Source organism: Xenopus tropicalis, chromosome 10 (assembly GCF_000004195.4).
Source record: "Xenopus tropicalis strain Nigerian chromosome 10, UCB_Xtro_10.0, whole genome shotgun sequence".
Lineage (NCBI taxonomy): Eukaryota > Metazoa > Chordata > Amphibia > Anura > Pipidae > Xenopus > Xenopus tropicalis.
This window is the reverse complement of record NC_030686.2, coordinates 30833740-30851601: the sequence shown is the minus strand read 5'-3', so window position 1 is coordinate 30851601 and position 17862 is coordinate 30833740. Positions and strand designations below refer to the sequence as shown.

Below are 17862 nucleotides of genomic sequence, written 5' to 3'. Positions count from 1 at the left end.
AGCTGCAAGGTAGAAAGGTTTTAGACCAGAGTTGGCAGCGGGTGTAGATGGTGTAAAAAGATGGTGGCTCTGAGAGAAGCGGAGGAGATGCGCAGGAACGCACCAGGAGACCAGTGAGGAGCAGAGGAATGAGGAGCTTTGAATGTTAGTAGAAGGATTTGTATGCTGTACTTAACAGGCAGCCATGATAGTTTTACCAGTGGTCAACAGGGTCTCGCTTAGGAGAGGCTTCCAAAATGTAAATCACCTTCTGCCAAAAATGAAATTCTGCACTGAAAAGTACATGCTGTGCTGTATAAGAGCTGCTATACTGGTGCTCAGGGGGGAGTAGAGCAGACATTTCCCCAACAGGCACATCTATACAATTATCAGCCCCCCTAAACATCCTATAATGCTTTATGTGTCCACCCTTCTTATTCACTGCTGTCACATCTGTGTTGTCTTGTTGCAGAATTCCATTATTTAAATGGGCATTCATGCCTCGTATTGCTAATTTGTGTCTGGTGAATGGGATTTTGAAAGCAGTAGGTGTTTAGAAGCATAAAAGCCTGGGGGATTTCCCCTGCTCCTGCCGTGGGCTGTTTGCATTAGAGGCAACAGCGGGCTGTTTGCTAGCAGTATTGCAGCCCACACTGCTGAGCATCTCCCTCCCACGCAGGCCCATCAGTGTGGCTTCTCCCTCAGCACAGCATGGGCCGGGACAGGGCTGGGAAACAAGAGGAGTAAAGGAATGTCCCCCTAGCGCTGCAGTGTCTGTGTTGCTTCCTTACCCTTCCAAAGGGCCCTCGTACATGCACAGTGTTCCACCATCATCTCATCTTTTCTTTGGCTGTGAGAGTGCATGGAAACAGGAGGTGTAATAATGTTTTATATTCACCTGCTTTTCTAGCTGTGAGTAAAAGCTGACGGTGGAATTGAGCTGTGTGTATTACAGCTGCGCTGGCAGGTTCCCCGCGAATGCCAGCCAATACCGCAGGTATTCAGGGGAGAGCGCTAAGTACTCCAGACTGACAGCAAACACATCTCTATTATTTTATTGTCAAGCTGCTGCCAAGTTTCCTTAAGCACAAGCAGAAGGAAAGAACAGAGAAGCAACACCATACTAAGAGTTTGGACATCGTTCTCCTATTGCAGTAACTGCTTTATTATTAACAGCATTTGGAACAGCAATGGGAGGAAAGGTCCACTCTCTCCCACACTTCTTGGCAGAGGCCTAGAGTACGTGAATTTTATTTGCCATCATCTACATTATCATTGTAAGCCCTGGGGTCATTGACGTCTTCTCCAGCTGTTTGTATATATTACTGCACATCCCAGACGATCTTCTTTATTATATCAGTACTTTTAAAAGTTGCATACATTGCCAGCTCAGAGTAAATAAGAATATACATATGATATGTCGGGCTCTGTGCAGGCTGGGATCAGGTCCGAACTGAGACCCTGGCATTTAAAGTACACAGAGGCCCAAACAGCCCCCCAGCAGCCCAATAAATAGTGTCTGTCTATGGCACCTTACAGCAGCCCCTCTGGCATTTGCCAGAACCCACAGATTGCCGGGCCTGGCTGGGATTGTTGTTCAATAAAGGACATACTTATCTATTTTTGTGACCAGACCCATGTGCATTTTAGTCAATGAATTGCCATGTTATCTCCCCGTACTGGTTCTGCAGTTAAAGATCTGTACTGTTTTAAGGGGATTATTATAGAAGGAAGTAAATAAGTACAGTAAAAGCATAACAATGGGGGGTCCGGTGGCAAAGTAAAACCTTTAGAACTGGTGTGGTAATTAAAGCAAAAGCCAATCATTATACATTTGTCTTTCAATACTTCCATCAGACAGTTGCAAGGGAAATAAAAGAGGTTTATGAAAGGTTAAGTGGCCCTTGGTTTATGTACTTTCTGCATGGGCAAGCACTATAAAAATTCGGCATATTAAAAATGCATTTAGACACACAGTTTCCCTCCTGTATGCACATTAGAAATGTCAGCTCCTGCAAATGCATTTTGTATTCAGTTTGTATCCATTTTGTCTCATTTCTGTGTTTTTTGAAAAAAGGGTCTGTCTGAATATAAAAAATACCTCACACACATATTAATGGTTTGTTACTTTCTCAATAGAAAAATGAATTTATTATTTAGTGGCCTCTCCTACAGTATCCATAGCCCTCCTGCTGGTCTTAAACAGCCACTTGTACCAGTTTTGTCAGGGTTGGACTGGGGGGTGAAGGGCCCACCGGGGCTCCTGTCCCAGGGCCCCCCTAACCCCCCTCGCAGGGCCCCCCACCCGACATCCTCCTCCGAGCGTGTAAATTTGACGCATCAGGGGAGGAGCGGTCGGGAGGGGGAGCACCGGCAAGGGCCGGGTCTGGGCTGCTGGGGCCCAATAGAGCCCGGGCCCACCGGGATTTTTCCCGGCGGCCCAGTCCGACCCTGAGTTTTGTTAATATAATTATCGAGAGGACCAACTGTCCTGATCTAGTGTTGGACCAATCCATCTTCATCCTGCTCCACACTGGCCTCAGAAAACACAAACCCCCATATCTAATAAAAGTAAGTCCATTTTCCCAAGTGCAGTAATCCATAGCAACCTATGTCTACTTTTAAAGGATTAGTTCACCTTTAAGTTAACTTTCAGTATGTTATAGAATTTCCTGCAGCCAAAAAACATTTGCTCTGTGAAGCTACAATGTTACTGTTATTGCAAATTTGTATTACAGGTATCGGACTCCTTATTCGGAAACCCATTATCCAAAATACGGAAAGGCCATCTCCCATAGACTCCATTTTCATCAAATAATTCACATTTTTAAAAATGATTCCCTTTTTCTCTTAATAATAAACAGTGCAAAAATAATAAAACAGTACCTTGTACTTGATTCTAATTAAGATATAATTAATCCTTATTGGAGCCAAAACAATCCTATTGGGTTAAATTACTGTTTAAATAATTTTTTTAATAGACTTAAGGTAGGAGATCCGAATTACAGAAAGACCCCTTCTCTGGAAAACCCCAGGTCCCGAGCATTCAGGATAGTCTCATACCTGTACTATTCTTTCTATTCAGACTCTCTACTATTCATTCAAATCACTGCCTGGTTGCTAGGGTAAATTGGATCATAGCAAACAGATATCTGTTAAATTTCCAAACTGTAGAGCTGCTAAACAAACAAAACTAAATCCACAAAAAATAAAAAGTGAGGACCAATTGCAAATTGACTTTCAATCTCCATATCATACTAAGTTTAAGGTGAACGACCCCAGTACATGCTACCTGCTGATTGGTTACTGTAGATAATTAGACCTGTAGCAGACTTTGCATCCTTTATTACATAACCCCCAAATGGTCATCAGTCAGGTTTCCTGTTTTGTTGTGGTTGTACTGACCGCATTGAATAAACTAGCTGCGTGCCAATGTGTCTATTGCTGTTGCTGCTTCTGTAGCAGATCCGTTTTGTTAATTACAAATTGTCAGTTTGTTGATTATTCTCTTGTTTGATGCAGTGTAACATGTATCAGACCCAGATGTTCTTCAGAATTAAATATTATCTGTACAGTTTCCCTCTGCAAAGATTCCTTCTGGCCAGTGGCAAACTCTGGGAACTCCATGATGTCACGGCGCTGCCCTCTGTGCGACTGTCTGTCTCAGCCTGGCACCGTGACTAAGTGCAGGTCTAACGCAGGGCAATCAGTGAGCAACCAGCTCGGAGATGATTTTAATGGCAATTACAGCACCGGCCTCCGTTTCCCACAAATTAAATTTCTTTTAATGCATTCGGCCTAATTGTATGAGAAAGGTCAGTGTGCCCTTTGGTAGCTTTGTGATTCATAAGACAGTAACACTTCGTGTTGTTCCCTGCTCCTGCCTGTCCTGTACTTCTGTGGGAGCCTAATCGCCAGTTAGGAGAGGGGCCTTGAGCACAAGTGATGTAGCAGCATCTTCTTATATTGCATATTTGTAAGCCAGAGATTGCAGATGGTTTCTTGGTGTCAGTTTAATGTTAGGGTACCCCCCACACAATGTTATTTACAGGAACATGCAGCCTGAGGCTGACAAGTCAAATCAAATCATAAAGGAAATACAGGCGGTGACATTGATGAATAAGGGCAGTGTTATATAGCAGCACAGAATGCACCTGCAGCATTTCCGCTATTACTAAACTACACATCCCAGCATTCTAGCATGGCTGGCTAGTGTCCTTTAGCATCGACATCCTCACTGCCTCCTTCCATCTGTAATATTGCCAATCACGCTGCTTCACTTCACTTGGGAGCTCAGTGCCATGTATTCTGTAGGGCCTGCAGCAAGTTGTACAGTGAAGCCTGGGATGAAACTGTATCATGTGCATAGGGTGCCCCATGGCCATATAATCATGTCCTTGACTTATGTCTTTACAGAGGGACTGGCTGTCGGCGTGGGGTTTGGAGCCATTGGAAAAACGCCATCTGCAACTTTTGAAAATGCCAGGTAAGTTCTCACTGCAGTCCCTAATTTTATATATTTGTGCAAGTGTATTGTTGTGGGTAGAAGTACACAATAAATTGTCTAGTAGACTAGTGGAATACTATACATGTGCCTACATATTAATAATATAACTCTGTATCTGCCAGTATAACTACAAAGAACTGAACATATGAACCTTCTATTGTTTCCAATATTGTCTTATGGATGGAGCCCTGATAACTGTAATGGTTTGGGGGGGGTGGTTAGTTACAAAAATGAAATCTCAGGGTCACTTGGCAGTGTCTTCTGTACCAGGAGTGACTGACAGCAGATGGGCAGTGCTGACAGCAGCTGGAAAGTGCGGTTCCATTTGGCAAAGCAGAGGAAAGATTCATTCATGCTTCAGCTGCATTCAGACTGGGATCCCTTTCCGACTTTGACATTCCTTGCTTTCTGCATGGACTCACTCCAGTCCACTCGCAGTTATGTTGCTTCATTGCCAGTGCTACACTATGCTTGTTACTGGCAGGGATAGCACTCAGAACCAAGGCCAAGGCATCCCCTATTATAATCTGGGATAAGAGAATCATGTCTGTGCCAGACAGGGAGGTGATGGATAGACGGCACTAGTTATGGTTGTAGAATGTGTGTGTGCCTATAAGAGATAAGAGTGCCTTTAGGCCCACTAAGCAAGAGCAAAGACAATGCAAAATAGAGTTATTTACTATACTTATAATATAGACATTTTCCCTGCTCAGTTCATCATTGATATCTTATCAAAGGGGAAGTATGCACTTTTTTTTTAAAAAAGAAAAAGGTGTCATGTGGGATTGCATCTGCTTATTAAAACAAGGGATCTGGAATTTTTGCTTTGTCCAAAAATAATTTAAATTTAGGTATCACTTGTTTTGTCTGCAGCCAAACCAAACAGGATAGATATCAGTGCTGTGCTTCATTCCACTGTATTTGAGTTTGAGTGAAGGAGCTGAGGAGTTATTCTCAGCCGGGGCGTCAGACTCCAAGATTCCATTTATACTTCTCCTTCACAACATTGAATAAGTCTCCTACCGTTATCCTACAAATGTGACCCCTATAAAAAAGAACAATATTCTGTTCCTCTCTGTAACAGTAATGATGCTTGGAAACTTGGCAAGGAGTCCGGGCATATTTGTAGGATAACAGTGGGTACCTGGTTTAGAAAGGTTGTTCCCTACAGCTCCTGAGGCACTGATTTCAGCTGTTGCACAATGCAGCACTCGGAGTAGGACTGGCTTTGCCCACACACTAAAATACCAGCATATTTGCAAATGTGATTGCACTCTTACATAATGCTTATTATTTCCTCCTATGCAGTCAGAATTATAGAGCGCTGACTATATTCTTCCCTATAGCCCTACGGGGACTGCTTCCAAATTGCCTTCAAATTACTTTATTTCTCCAACGCAATGCTTTGTTCCTAAGTTACACACCGAACACACAACTTCCTCTCAGCACAGAAAGAGAACCTCAATGGTAACACTTGTGCCCCAATAAGCTGCTGGCACTACAGTACTTTGTCATCTACAAAATGACATAAGAAATCAATGTGCAGGGTTCTTTTTGATTACTGAGGATTCATAATGAAGATATTTCCTTTTTCTTCCTTCAATTTATTGGATAGTGACTTTCTGTAACTCAGAATGCCTTATTGCTAAGATGCGCATTGTCTGACCATTGGCATTGGAATTAACTGTAAGGTACACAGTGTGAGTAGCACTCTGGTGCTGCCTACTTACTGATTGAGTTACCCTAGTTGCAAATCTTTTTTTTTATCATAACCCCAAAATTGCACCCCTTAGCGCTCGGTTAGAGAGAACATGCATCTGGGCCAGAACCCTTCCATGGTGCTCCGAGCCAGGGAGGCTACCAAAAGGCTTGGTTGCTCCTTGCAACCATTGGCCCTCGCTATCCTGCACATCTGAATGACTTGCAAGCAAAGGGGTGGCCAAGGACATTGCTCGATTCTTAAACTCAGTTTCCTGTGTCTATGGGGCCAAGCAGGGTACATTGCTTTATGTTTTGCACCATGCTGGCCCATAAATTGAGCTCTCAACATAGTATATTTCATGGAGGTCTAGCTTATAGCCCTACATCTGATGTTAAGATATTAGGTGAACATCTGTCTGAAGGTGCGCAGGCTATTTATACACAATGGATTCTCAGTGGGAATCTCAGTGGGGAACTTATTCAGTGTGGGCCCCTCAGCGACCCCCGCAGTTTATTCTGTGCCAATCTTCGTACAAAGTCACGTGTACTGATCTCTCGCTGTCACATGCACCCAATTTCCCTGTCTCATGATCATCTTTCCTGTGCTGCCCTCTCTCCCCCTTACATTAGTGCCCCATATCTGCTCACACCTCTCTGCCTGTGTACAACATGTTCTGTGGCCTCTCTGCAGAACAGGTGGGTAGCATGGAACAGCTGGGAGCCGATTCAGTTACAGTTTCCAAGCTGAATATTATCACTTTATGGAGAGCTGATACCGGCAGGTTAACCCATGTAAGGCAGTATTTGTCAGGCCGCACAACAATATGAAGTTGGTGTTGTGTGTTATTAACACCATTTTAAGACATGTGCCACTTTTTTAATCCCCCGCAGTTTGTATGGACACCACTGATATAACCAGTCATTTTAAAAAAAAAAAAATAATTATTATGAAACTTGTGCTTTTATCAAGATTATTTTCTAGCCAAAGGGCCATCTAAGCAAAGAGTCCAGTGCAAACCTCTTCCATTCCCCTCCAAGCCTCCACATTATTTATTTGGTTCACGCAAGTTCCATCTAACCTGTTACTTTTCAATTCTTCTCTGTACATTGAGGAGTTGACTTTGCAGCATTAGGTGGGACAGACTGCAACACATCTCCCAAAACTGTTTCCTTGTACCAAAGTGCTTGATGTTAAGGGGTGACATATATGATATGTCCTGAAAAATAACAAGTTTAGTGTCATGGTTATGGAAATTTGGACTTGTAGATCTTTAACACAGACTGGTGTATCTTTGCTGCCACCAAGTGCTCAGTGTTGGTTACTGCAGTATAAAGAAGCACGCTCACATTTCAGGTACAGAAGATGTCAAGAAGAATTTATAGCATTAACTCCAGATCTGCCAAATTGTGGACACAGTCCCTGGAAGTGTATTTATAAAGGACATTACATTGCTTTATATCCATATTAATAAATTACTTTATTGTTTGCTGTAGGGGAATACACAAGCTTTTTGTAATAATATTATTAACACATATTATAAAGCTCCAGCATATTCCTCAGTACTATACAATACATGGATGTATACACTGAACATATAAATTAAAATATAAATATAACCAATAACAGATATAAGAGGTAAAGAAGGCCCTGCCCACAGGAGCTAAGGAGGGAACTGATACAACAGGCTAGTTCAGGCAGATAGGGGCATACAGTAATATGCTTCTTTATATTTTGGGTGGTGATGGTTTAGGCTTATAGCAAGTGTCAGTTTTTTCTTTACTTTAATACCCCTGTAGCGGATTTCCCAAAGCTGGGAAAGAGAGAATAAAGAGAGAATAAAGTGAGGAATGAATAAACCAGTTAATTTCTGTCATAATTTCCTTTTGTCTGTTTATGCACAGGTCCTGTGTATGATCATGCTGATAGCACCCATACTTGCACTAGAGTCTGTCCTTTAGCCTGGTGTCCTTTGCACATTGTGCTGCATTGTGTCACTGCTGCTCCTTACAGTTATTTATCCTAGCTGTTTATTAAGCCGTGATTGAATGTGTGTGACCTGCTCTGATATGGTCAAAGTGCATCCAAACAGCCTGTGTAATCTGCACAAACCGCAGCAATCAGCCTTCCAGGTCAGAGAGAGTAGAGATATAGGACATCCTGTGAACCCAGAGTTAAGGGGAACTTGCTGGGACACTGGAGTCCTCTGTTCTGCTCTGTAAGAAAGGAGTCTTTGTGGCAACAAGTCTTTAAATCCAGTCACCAGAGGCTCTTAGAGCCAGACCAGGGGGGGCAGGAATCCGACTACCAGCGCATTCCTGTAACCTTTAGTAATGGGAAAGGGATATGAATATAACCTCTTGGCTTCTGAAATGGGCCCATGATGCATTGCACATAAGCGAAAGGCAGGGGCCCCCGGTCATATTTTGGCATAATGAAAATGTACAAATGATCACGCACACAATGTACCTCTGAGTGTTCCTATGTGTATGTGCAGCCTATCCCAGTTCTTATAAGGCCCCCCGAGCATTAGATTTTGTTTTAACACCAAACCCCCAAGCACCACAGTATCATCTTTTTGGGATATGTCACCATCCAGCAAAGGCATAATAGCATAACTGAGTCTCAGCACAGGATGCCTCCTCTCGGAATAGGTCTGTCGCTTGTAACATCTGGGGGATACAAGGGCTGATCTACAAACCTGGGGGATAGTGTAAAGTGCAAAAAACTAGAAGCAAAGCACCTTTATTTGCACTGTATTTAGGTGCATGGGTTAGAGAGAGCCAGGGGCTGAGAGGCCCAGTCCTGTGCTTAATGGCCTGCTCTTGAGAAAGGGTCCGGAGGGGCTTGAAACATTGCTCTCGTTTTTTGTATGTACTTGGGCAAATAAAAACGTTTTTACACAGCTTGCAACTTCAGTGTGATACTGGATTTTTTTGTTAATGGCCTGCTCTGTGGCATACTGCTCTCCTGTCTGGCACATTGTGCAACACAGCCATTGCCTTGCTCTCTATAAACACTATTAAACACATTTATGTGCCCCTAACTGCTATTGTACTTAGGTCCATAAGTTCCAACAGTACTTCCTTGATTGTAAGCTCTTCTGACAGGGTTTCCAACAATATCCCTTGACATGAATTTCTTCAGGACATATTTTCCAACAATACACCTTGATTTTAAGCTTTTAGGGGTAGGGTTTCAATATCGTTTGAATGTAAGCTCTTTTCAAACTATTGAATTGGTATACCAACAATAGCCCTTGATACAGATACAGGGAGGAATATGTGTAGCACAACATGTATATGTGATTCTGTTACAACATAGAGAGGGACATGGTCACAGCACAGAACAGGTTTGTATTTGCAAGTGCTGCAGAATTTCCTGCTTTAATCAGACTTATGGTTGTGAGTTGGTGCAGAGTTCCAGCTGACTGAGCACCGCTGCTAGGATATTCATTAATGATTTCAGCCTGGTGGTCACAGAGGCCAGGTTTGACCCTTTTAGTGCCAGCAGTGCTTCAATAAATGCCTCCAGTGTTTGCCTGGAATGTAAGGAACCCATGTGCTCTCTGTGCTGCAGTATTGTTACACACAATGTCTCATTGAGAGGGGTAAATAGAATGATTCAGGTAAGTTCTAGGTCTCAGAGTCCAGACGGAAAATATGACAATGTATGGCTGCTGCTTTGCCCCCCGCAAAGGCTCAGCTGTAGGGACAGGGCAGTATGAGGAGGTCTGTACTGGGAGCTGAAGTGCCCGGCCAGGAGCAGCGTATGAATAGCCGTCATTGTGAGGCAGGGACTTAGAATCTCTGTGTGTCCCTTAATGTGCTTTGGGAAATCCCTATTAGTGCCTTCAGTTAAACAACACAGAACAGTCCCTTTCTGTCAGCTGATTGCAATATCCAAGCACGGGGGGCAAGGTGACATTATTGTACAACCCCATAGAGCGTAGCAACATTAAATGTTTATTAAACAGTAACTACAGTATTGTCAGGTGAAATAATGTCTGTGCATTCAAAATGGATGGGGGGGGGGGGTACTGCTAGTGTGACTGGGAAAATGTAATGAACCTGTTTTAAGCAACATGGCTCTCACTGACTTTCCTACATTCCCTTCTACTATCCTGTTATATCATTTGTTACTTTGTATTGGTGGCACAATTGCCTGATTGTCACTTAACTCACTCATTAAAGGAGAAGCAAAGGCTTAATTTGTTAGAAATGTAAGTAAAAAAGGCAAAACTAATTAAAAATTGTCTTAGAATAGAACATCTTATAAAAGCTTAATGTTAAGGGGGTGGTTCACCTTAATGAATATTACAGAATGTCCTATTCTTAACAACTTTGCAATTACTCTTCTTTATAGTTTGAGTTATTTGACTCCCTCTTCTGCCTCTTTCAGGCTTTCAAACGAGGGTCACTGACCCCGACAGCCAAAAACTGTTGCTCTGTGAGACTATGTTTTATTGTTATCGTTACTTTTTATTACTAATCTTCCTATTCAGTCCCCCTCCTATTCATCTTCCAATTTCTTATTTAAACCACTGCCTGGTTGCTAGGGAATATAAGATCCTAGCAACCAGATCGCTCCTGAAATACCAAGCTGGAGCCCTGCTGAACAAAAATCTAAATACAGGTATAGGATCCGTTATCTGGAAACCCGTTAACCAGAAAGTTCCGAATTACGGAAAGGCCATCTCCATAGACTCCATCTTAAACAAATGATTCCAATTTTTAGAAATGATTTCCTTTTTCTCTGTATTTACACCGTTATAACTGTGTACTGTAGGTAAATTTTTATACAGGTATGGGATCCCTTTTCCGGAAACCCGATATCCAGAAAGCTCCGTATTACGGAAAGCCTGTGTCCCATAGACTCCATTTTAATCAAATAATTCAGATTTTAAAAATTGATTTCCTTTTTCTCTGTAAAAATAAAACAGTTCCTTGTAATTGATCCCAACGAAGATATAATTACCCCTTATTCTGGATAACAGATCCCATACCTGTAACTGAAAAAACATGAAAAATTAAGACTAATTGCAAATTGTCCCAGAATATAATTGTCTATATCATAGTAAGTAAGTTAATTTTAGGGTGAACTACCCCTTTATAGTAAGTTACCGCTTTCGGTTAAGCATATCTTAACTCTGACTTGGCTAAGGATTATGGGATTTATAACACAACAGACAAATCTTGATTTCTAGAGCATTCCTTATCCTTGCCTGCTTTGCACTATGGTGTGTGTTACCCCTGAGTTCAGTGATCTAGTTCAGGATCAAGTTCAGTGCAGCACTGGCTCACACTGAGCACTAACAGTACTGGCCTGTGGGCAAGGTAAGGTGGATGTTATAATAACCCTTTGCCCGATATATCCTCCCCGGGTTTCCTGTGGCAGGAGGTGGCACCGGGGCAGGGGGTGAGAGGCAGTGCATGTTGTGTTAGTTCAGACGATGGGGAGGAGCTGAGAGAGGTCACTGTGCGGAACCCAAGTGTTTTTTCAGATGGTAGAGAAGGGATCTTTAGATTCCACCCTGCCGGCATTCTGCTGGGAATAACAGGCTCTTTGTGAGAGGCACAGTGCCCCCAGCTATAATCGGCTGCACTGACTTGCTCACTGTTCTACGAGCTGGGGAGGCTCAGGCTTTATATAAAGTCATTGTCCTTCAATGTCACTTTCATTTGCAGGTGCTTTGTTGTAAATGAATGTATGGGCTGTTTTTATTATTCAAATAATTATTCACTCCCAATATCCCTGACAGCATGAATTGCCCCTATAGTGCATTACTGTAAAATCTATGGTTTTAGGATTCAGTCTCACCTGTATTATTGGTTTGCCCCGAGAATAAGAATAGAGGTTTAGGACCCGTTATCCAGAATGCTCGGGACCAAGGATATTCTGGATAAGGGGTCTTTCCGTAATTTGGATCTTCATACCTTAAGTCTATAAAGAAAAATAAATAAAACTCATTTCATTTTACATCCAGTAAGGATTAATTATATCTTAGTTGGGATCAAATACAAAGCGCTGTTTTATTTTTACAGAGAAAAAGGAAATCAATTTTTAAAATCTGAATTATTTGATTCAAATGGAGTCTATGGGAGATAGGCTTTCCGTAATACGGAACTTTCTGGATATCGGGTTTCCGGAAAAGGGATCCCATACCTGTATAAAAATGTACCTACAGTACAGTTATTACAGTGCTTAGTGATATAACTCGTGCCACATAACTAACTAAAACTTGTGTTTTATAAAAAAAAAATACACCCCCTGTTGTAAAAAATAAGGATATTAGAAGTCACCAGCAATCAGCCTTGGAAACTCCTCAGTGACTTATTAAATCTTTCTATTTTACAATAGAGGGTACATGATTCCCTATATAGACATTGCTCATCAGTTGTAAATGGCATCTACTGATGTTACGTATGTCTCATTACACACCGAATCTCGTATATTATAAGAAATAATGTACCACCCACCTTACAATAAATTCAAAAATAAATATGGAATGTATTGTTTTTTATATAATGGATATTTACTTTTGACTGCTCTTCTGACACTAACTCCCATTCATATTGGGAAAAGGGGATTCTGGGAGTTATAGCTGAGCTGCGGCTGGAAGCAATGAAAGAGATTGTTAGCCTGGCATAGTCCTAAACTGGACTCATCTCAAAGCTATCCCTGTATATGTGCAGTATATAAGCTGTATATGTGCAGGCTTTTGTGGCACCATGGGTTTCTGACACCCCCCCCATAGGAAAGGTGGCAAACCTACTCATGAGTGAGCTCCTCTATGATAGGGCAAAATTATAGATCTTTTTTTTCTCCCAATTACTTGCCGGACATTCAGAAATGTTCCTATGACATTTATTATGATACTATATTGGGGTGGGGTGTGCTTGTGTGAAAGTATTGTTCTCTATAATTTAATTCTTTTTTCTTCTTTTTGCAGAAATTTAGCACTTGGAATAGGAATTCAGAATTTCCCAGAAGGCCTTGCTGTTAGTCTTCCATTACGGGGAGCTGGAGTTTCCACTTGGAAAGCATTCTGGTAAGTCGTCCTCCATTGGGGGTCATCCAAAAGCCTAACAGTATTTAGCAACTCATTCACTGGATGATGGTTTGGCTTTCAGCTGAATCTCGGACATTTTTGCAAGCTTTTGATACTGCGAATCCAAATCCAACCCTTACAGGGCTGGATCAAATTTAAACGACTTTTAAAACTTTTACCATGATGTAAGTATATTTGGGGAGACAGATTTATCAGAATTGAATTTTTTTTTCTTCAAAACCTAAAGACATGACACAAAAAACTACTGGCATTCGGTTTTTATTTTTTATACTTTGCTGTTTTTGAACATTTTAGCTTTTAGTTTAGCATCTACCAGTGTGGAATTTAAGCAGCTATGTGGTTGCTAGGGTGCAATTAACATATCAATGTATTTTGCATTATATACATTTTTGGTTTGGAATTGTTACTACTATTTGGTTGCTATGGCTCCGGTACCCAGAATTGGTGTCATAAGGTTCCCATTCCTTTAAAGTGTCTGCAATTGTGGTCAATGAGTGGCCAGAGCTGGTAAAGCATTTTACAGATTTTGTGGTAACTATCTCATGCATTTTTACCTGAATTTTTTAGTTTTTTTCTCCCTCCTTTCCAGGTATGGTCAGCTGAGCGGCATGGTGGAGCCTATTGCTGGCCTTTTGGGAACCATTGCCATTTCGCTGGCTGAACCTCTTCTGCCTTATGCCTTGGCCTTTGCTGCAGGAGCCATGGTCTATGTAGTGACAGATGATATTATTCCCGAAGCACAAGCCTGGTAAGATTGGTTATGGAATAGATAGGAATAAGCTGGCACTTAGTTCCCATACACCAGGGAGCAATATGCTGACAGTTCCTCTTCACAGATACCTGCACATTAACAAGAGGGCCACATATTAAAGTTTCCATGTATTGATGACCTTGGCCATTAACATTCATGGGAAATCATCATTTTATTTACGTGTCCTCTTGTTCTACATATCTGCAGTATATTATATATATAAGTAATGTATAAGACATGAGTTGTTTTTGGGCAATGAGATCCACAGGGAACAACAGAGGGGCACATTCAGTGAGGGATTAACCCCTTTTGCATAAAGGAACAGTTTGGGGTTAATGCTCTCACTGGAGCCTCATTTGTTGATCTTTAAGGTTACTTGTGTTTCTTCACACTTGGAGGGCAAGAAATATTTAACCTGTCCAAACTAGTACTAGTTTGCTGTCCAGCATAAAACAGGATTCAGTATTTAGCAGCTTAGGAAGGCAAGATTCTCTTGTTAGAGTCGCTCAGCATAGAACCCCAATTATTTATTCTTATACTGTATAATTGTGTATAACTATTATCCCTTTCTTTCCAACAGCGGTAATGGCAAGTTGGCCTCATGGACCTGTATCTTTGGCTTCATTGTGATGATGTCCCTGGATGTTGGGCTGGGCTAATGTATCCATACGCAGAGGGCTACAAAGGAGCATCACGTGTATTAAAGATATGAGACTTTTTAACAGACCAGCATCCTGTATACATGAAGTAAGGTGTGTGCATAAGCTTTGCAATAGGGTTTTGTAATGTAGAAGCCTGTGCAGTTAAACACCTTAATATATGGTTACAGGATTCATAGATCTGTTACAAATGATCATATCTTCGATACTCGTATTTTTGGGACCTACACAGCTCGACCCTTTACTGCACAAAGGAGGTTACTAAAAAATGAAGGACTGAGTGCCAGCATCTCAGAAGGAAAGAAGTGTTTACAGATGATTTTTTTATTTGATTTGCTGCATTTATTTATCCAATGTTTAGTTGTGTTAGAACAGTGATTGATGAGGGTGTGGGGGATCTTTCTTAAAGTATGTGCTTGGTTAGAAGCTACAGTGAGCTGGACCACTGGTTTGCACTTTAGGCTTGGGCCTTGGGTTATTCTGGCCAAAAACCTGACCGAACTTGGGGGGCACAATTTTAATTAAATGTTGCACAGTAATATTTGTGTCATTACTGGAAATCTAGTCTATTGATGCTTTCCATCATCCTTTGTGTTGGAAGTCACTGCCAACAGGCTTCCATCTTGGTTATGAGTGGCCAAGTCACAGCCAAAATGTGACATTTTATTAGACATGATGTTAATGAATAACTTTGGAGAGGGGACTTAATGTACAGTTTAGACATTCCAATTTTATTTAATTTTGCACAAATTTAATTTGGGGCATTATTGCTCCTGGCAGGTCCCAAAAGCTTGATGTGTACCACTGATTTCTTCTTCAGCCCCTTATCCAAAAAGGTAAACTATTCCCAACTGCCTTAATGTTTCCAACAATGTAAGGAAGCATAGTGGGATAAGTAATCCATAATAGCAGTAAAGTGGTGGGGGAATGAGTCTGAGAATCTTTTGGATTACTGGATCTGTTTTTATTTAACATGCACAACACTAGATGATATATCTTTATAGTTGGGTTTTGCAGTACTTTTTTGCTATTATTATTGGCCAGAGTTGTTGTTAGCAACTCACATTTGTAAAGTACCCACACATTCCACATTATTTATTTTTTTTATGTAGTCCCTATGCCTGGTCCATGGGTTCCTTGGCTAGTAATTTACTGATTTGACTGATAAAAAGTGTAGGTTGATGCTAATTGTATTAATACTAAAGCAAGATAACAGAAAAAGTACAATATTTTATCCAGAAAAGGTGGCAATCCTAGTGACTGGCCTGATAGCTACTCCCGGCGTAGAGGAAAGGCAGAACCTTAGCCCGGGGTATCAGGCAAGCAAGCACCATAGAGCAATCTTTTTTTTTTTTTTTACTTTGTTTCTTGTTATGACTCTTCTAATGCTCCTTAGCAATGTAGCTCTACTGCCAGGGGCTACTAGTTCTATTTCTAATATATTTTAGGCTGCACTGTTAACCTGCAAAATGTCCATGTTCTCTATCACCTTTAGTGTTATACATGATTTACAGCTTCTGTTCCAAGAACCCTACAGAACTAGAACACAGGGTTTGGCAGGATTATTCCTGAACTGGTTTGCATTGAGCCAGACAAGTTTCACTCTCTTAATTGCTGTTATGAACGATCTATTTCTGTTCAGCATAGCAAATGCTTATGTACTAATTGTTATGTTTAAATGTTGGCCAGAGAGCCCCAGTGCAAGTTATTATTGGTGGGTTGGGTAAATCTTACTATTTACGGTTGCTCCTATCTATTAATAACATTTAAAGATTATATTAGTGATTTCTTTAGTTTGTTTCTACAGTGAAAGCTGATCCATGCTGCATTCTAGTTTTAGTCCAGCTACAACAATACTTTTGGTTTTAAGCAGAGTTAATACATGCTGCAGAGTCTTATATCAAGCAGCCAGTGTGCAGCCCTTTGGTACAATGATGGGAGAAACTGATTATAACAGCCATTCATGTAAGGAGCAAGATGTGGCCTGTCTGCTGTGTTCCCAGCTGTTGCAACAACCAGAGGGCTGTAGATTAAGCAACACTGATAGAAAGTACTACTGTCTGCCATACCTGCGATGCCCCCTTTCTACCGACAGCTGCTTCTCTTATGGGCTCCATTATGTGCAGGGCCCAAAGCATCCCTGTTTAAACAGCTCTTAATGACAAAGTCATTTCGGTCCCACTGTTGCTCATTTTGTGATGCTATAGCTTCATCCCTATGAGTTTATCTTCCTTTTCCTACAATCCCTAACCATCCAAGAGCTTGATCCTGTAATGAATAAAAGGAAACCGAGCAGCTCAATAAGAAGCTATGTGGTTGTCTTGGCAGAAGCAGTCAGTATGCCAGTCTCCTTATGATCACTTGTTTGTTGTTTAATATAAGGAATGTTTTCCATGTGTTTCTGTGCCTTAAAGCAAAGTAAGGTTGTTCAACCTGATCATATGCAATAAAAACTTTTTTTACATGGTAATAAAAACATGACCGAATGACTTACCTTTGTGTTCCGTTTTAATTATCAACACATTCCAACATGGGCCCTTGGGGGTAAGTATACCCTATGCTTAGCGTTTAGTAAACTTGGTCAGATTATTCTGCAGTGTCATTTTATTTCAGCATACTTGCTTTTATCAAAAAGGGCAGGTACTGCCACAATGGTGGCCATACACTGCCAGATCTACTCATTGGTGATCTGGGCCTGGTTGGGAAAAGGACTGTATCAGCACGCTAATGCACTCTTCTTTTAGCTACATATCAGTTAGACGGGGGCTCGTACATGGGACATTAAGCTGCTGACTCTGCTGAGTCTGTAGGGACCAAGTCGCCAGCGTTTGAGCCCCTATACCCACCTTAACTCATTTACTGCTGATATGAAATTTCATGTTATAAACAAAATCAGTGCTTCCAGTGCCTGAATTATCAAGAAAATAGTTTAGTTTAATGGAGCAATTCCCACAAGGCAGGATATGTATTCCTGAGAATAAGGGTTTTATTTATATTCCAATTCCAGTTCAATAATAGTTGGAGGCTGGACAGTCCTGATTTTACAGAAATGTGCAGTTCTAGAGTCTGGGCTGATGCTTTAGAGAAATAACTAGAGATGGGCAACTCAGGGACTGAACTAGGAGGAGGCAGGAGAGGTGCACCTAGTGCGCATCATTTTCTTGCACTGAATCACTGCTTTTGCTTTTCAAAGAG

General features: G+C 41.4%; 1 protein-coding gene across 4 annotated transcripts in view; it reads left to right on the top strand.

Annotated features, from left to right (window-relative positions):
• slc39a11 (solute carrier family 39 member 11) overlaps window positions 1-17160 on the top strand; it is a 202560-nt gene extending 185400 nt beyond the window's left edge. For 3 of the 4 annotated variants that reach the window (XM_018097746.2, XM_012966622.3, XM_031894095.1), the window contains 4 exons: window positions 4396-4465; window positions 13138-13236; window positions 13847-14005; window positions 14589-17160. In XM_018097746.2, coding sequence (XP_017953235.2) covers window positions 4396-4465; window positions 13138-13236; window positions 13847-14005; window positions 14589-14667 — 407 coding nt within the window. In that variant the 3' untranslated portion in view covers window positions 14668-17160. The remainder of the gene's footprint in view (window positions 1-4395; window positions 4466-13137; window positions 13237-13846; window positions 14006-14588) is intronic. The other variant, NM_001016721.2, reaches the window with a different exon arrangement.
• The last annotated feature ends 702 nt before the right edge of the window (window positions 17161-17862 follow it).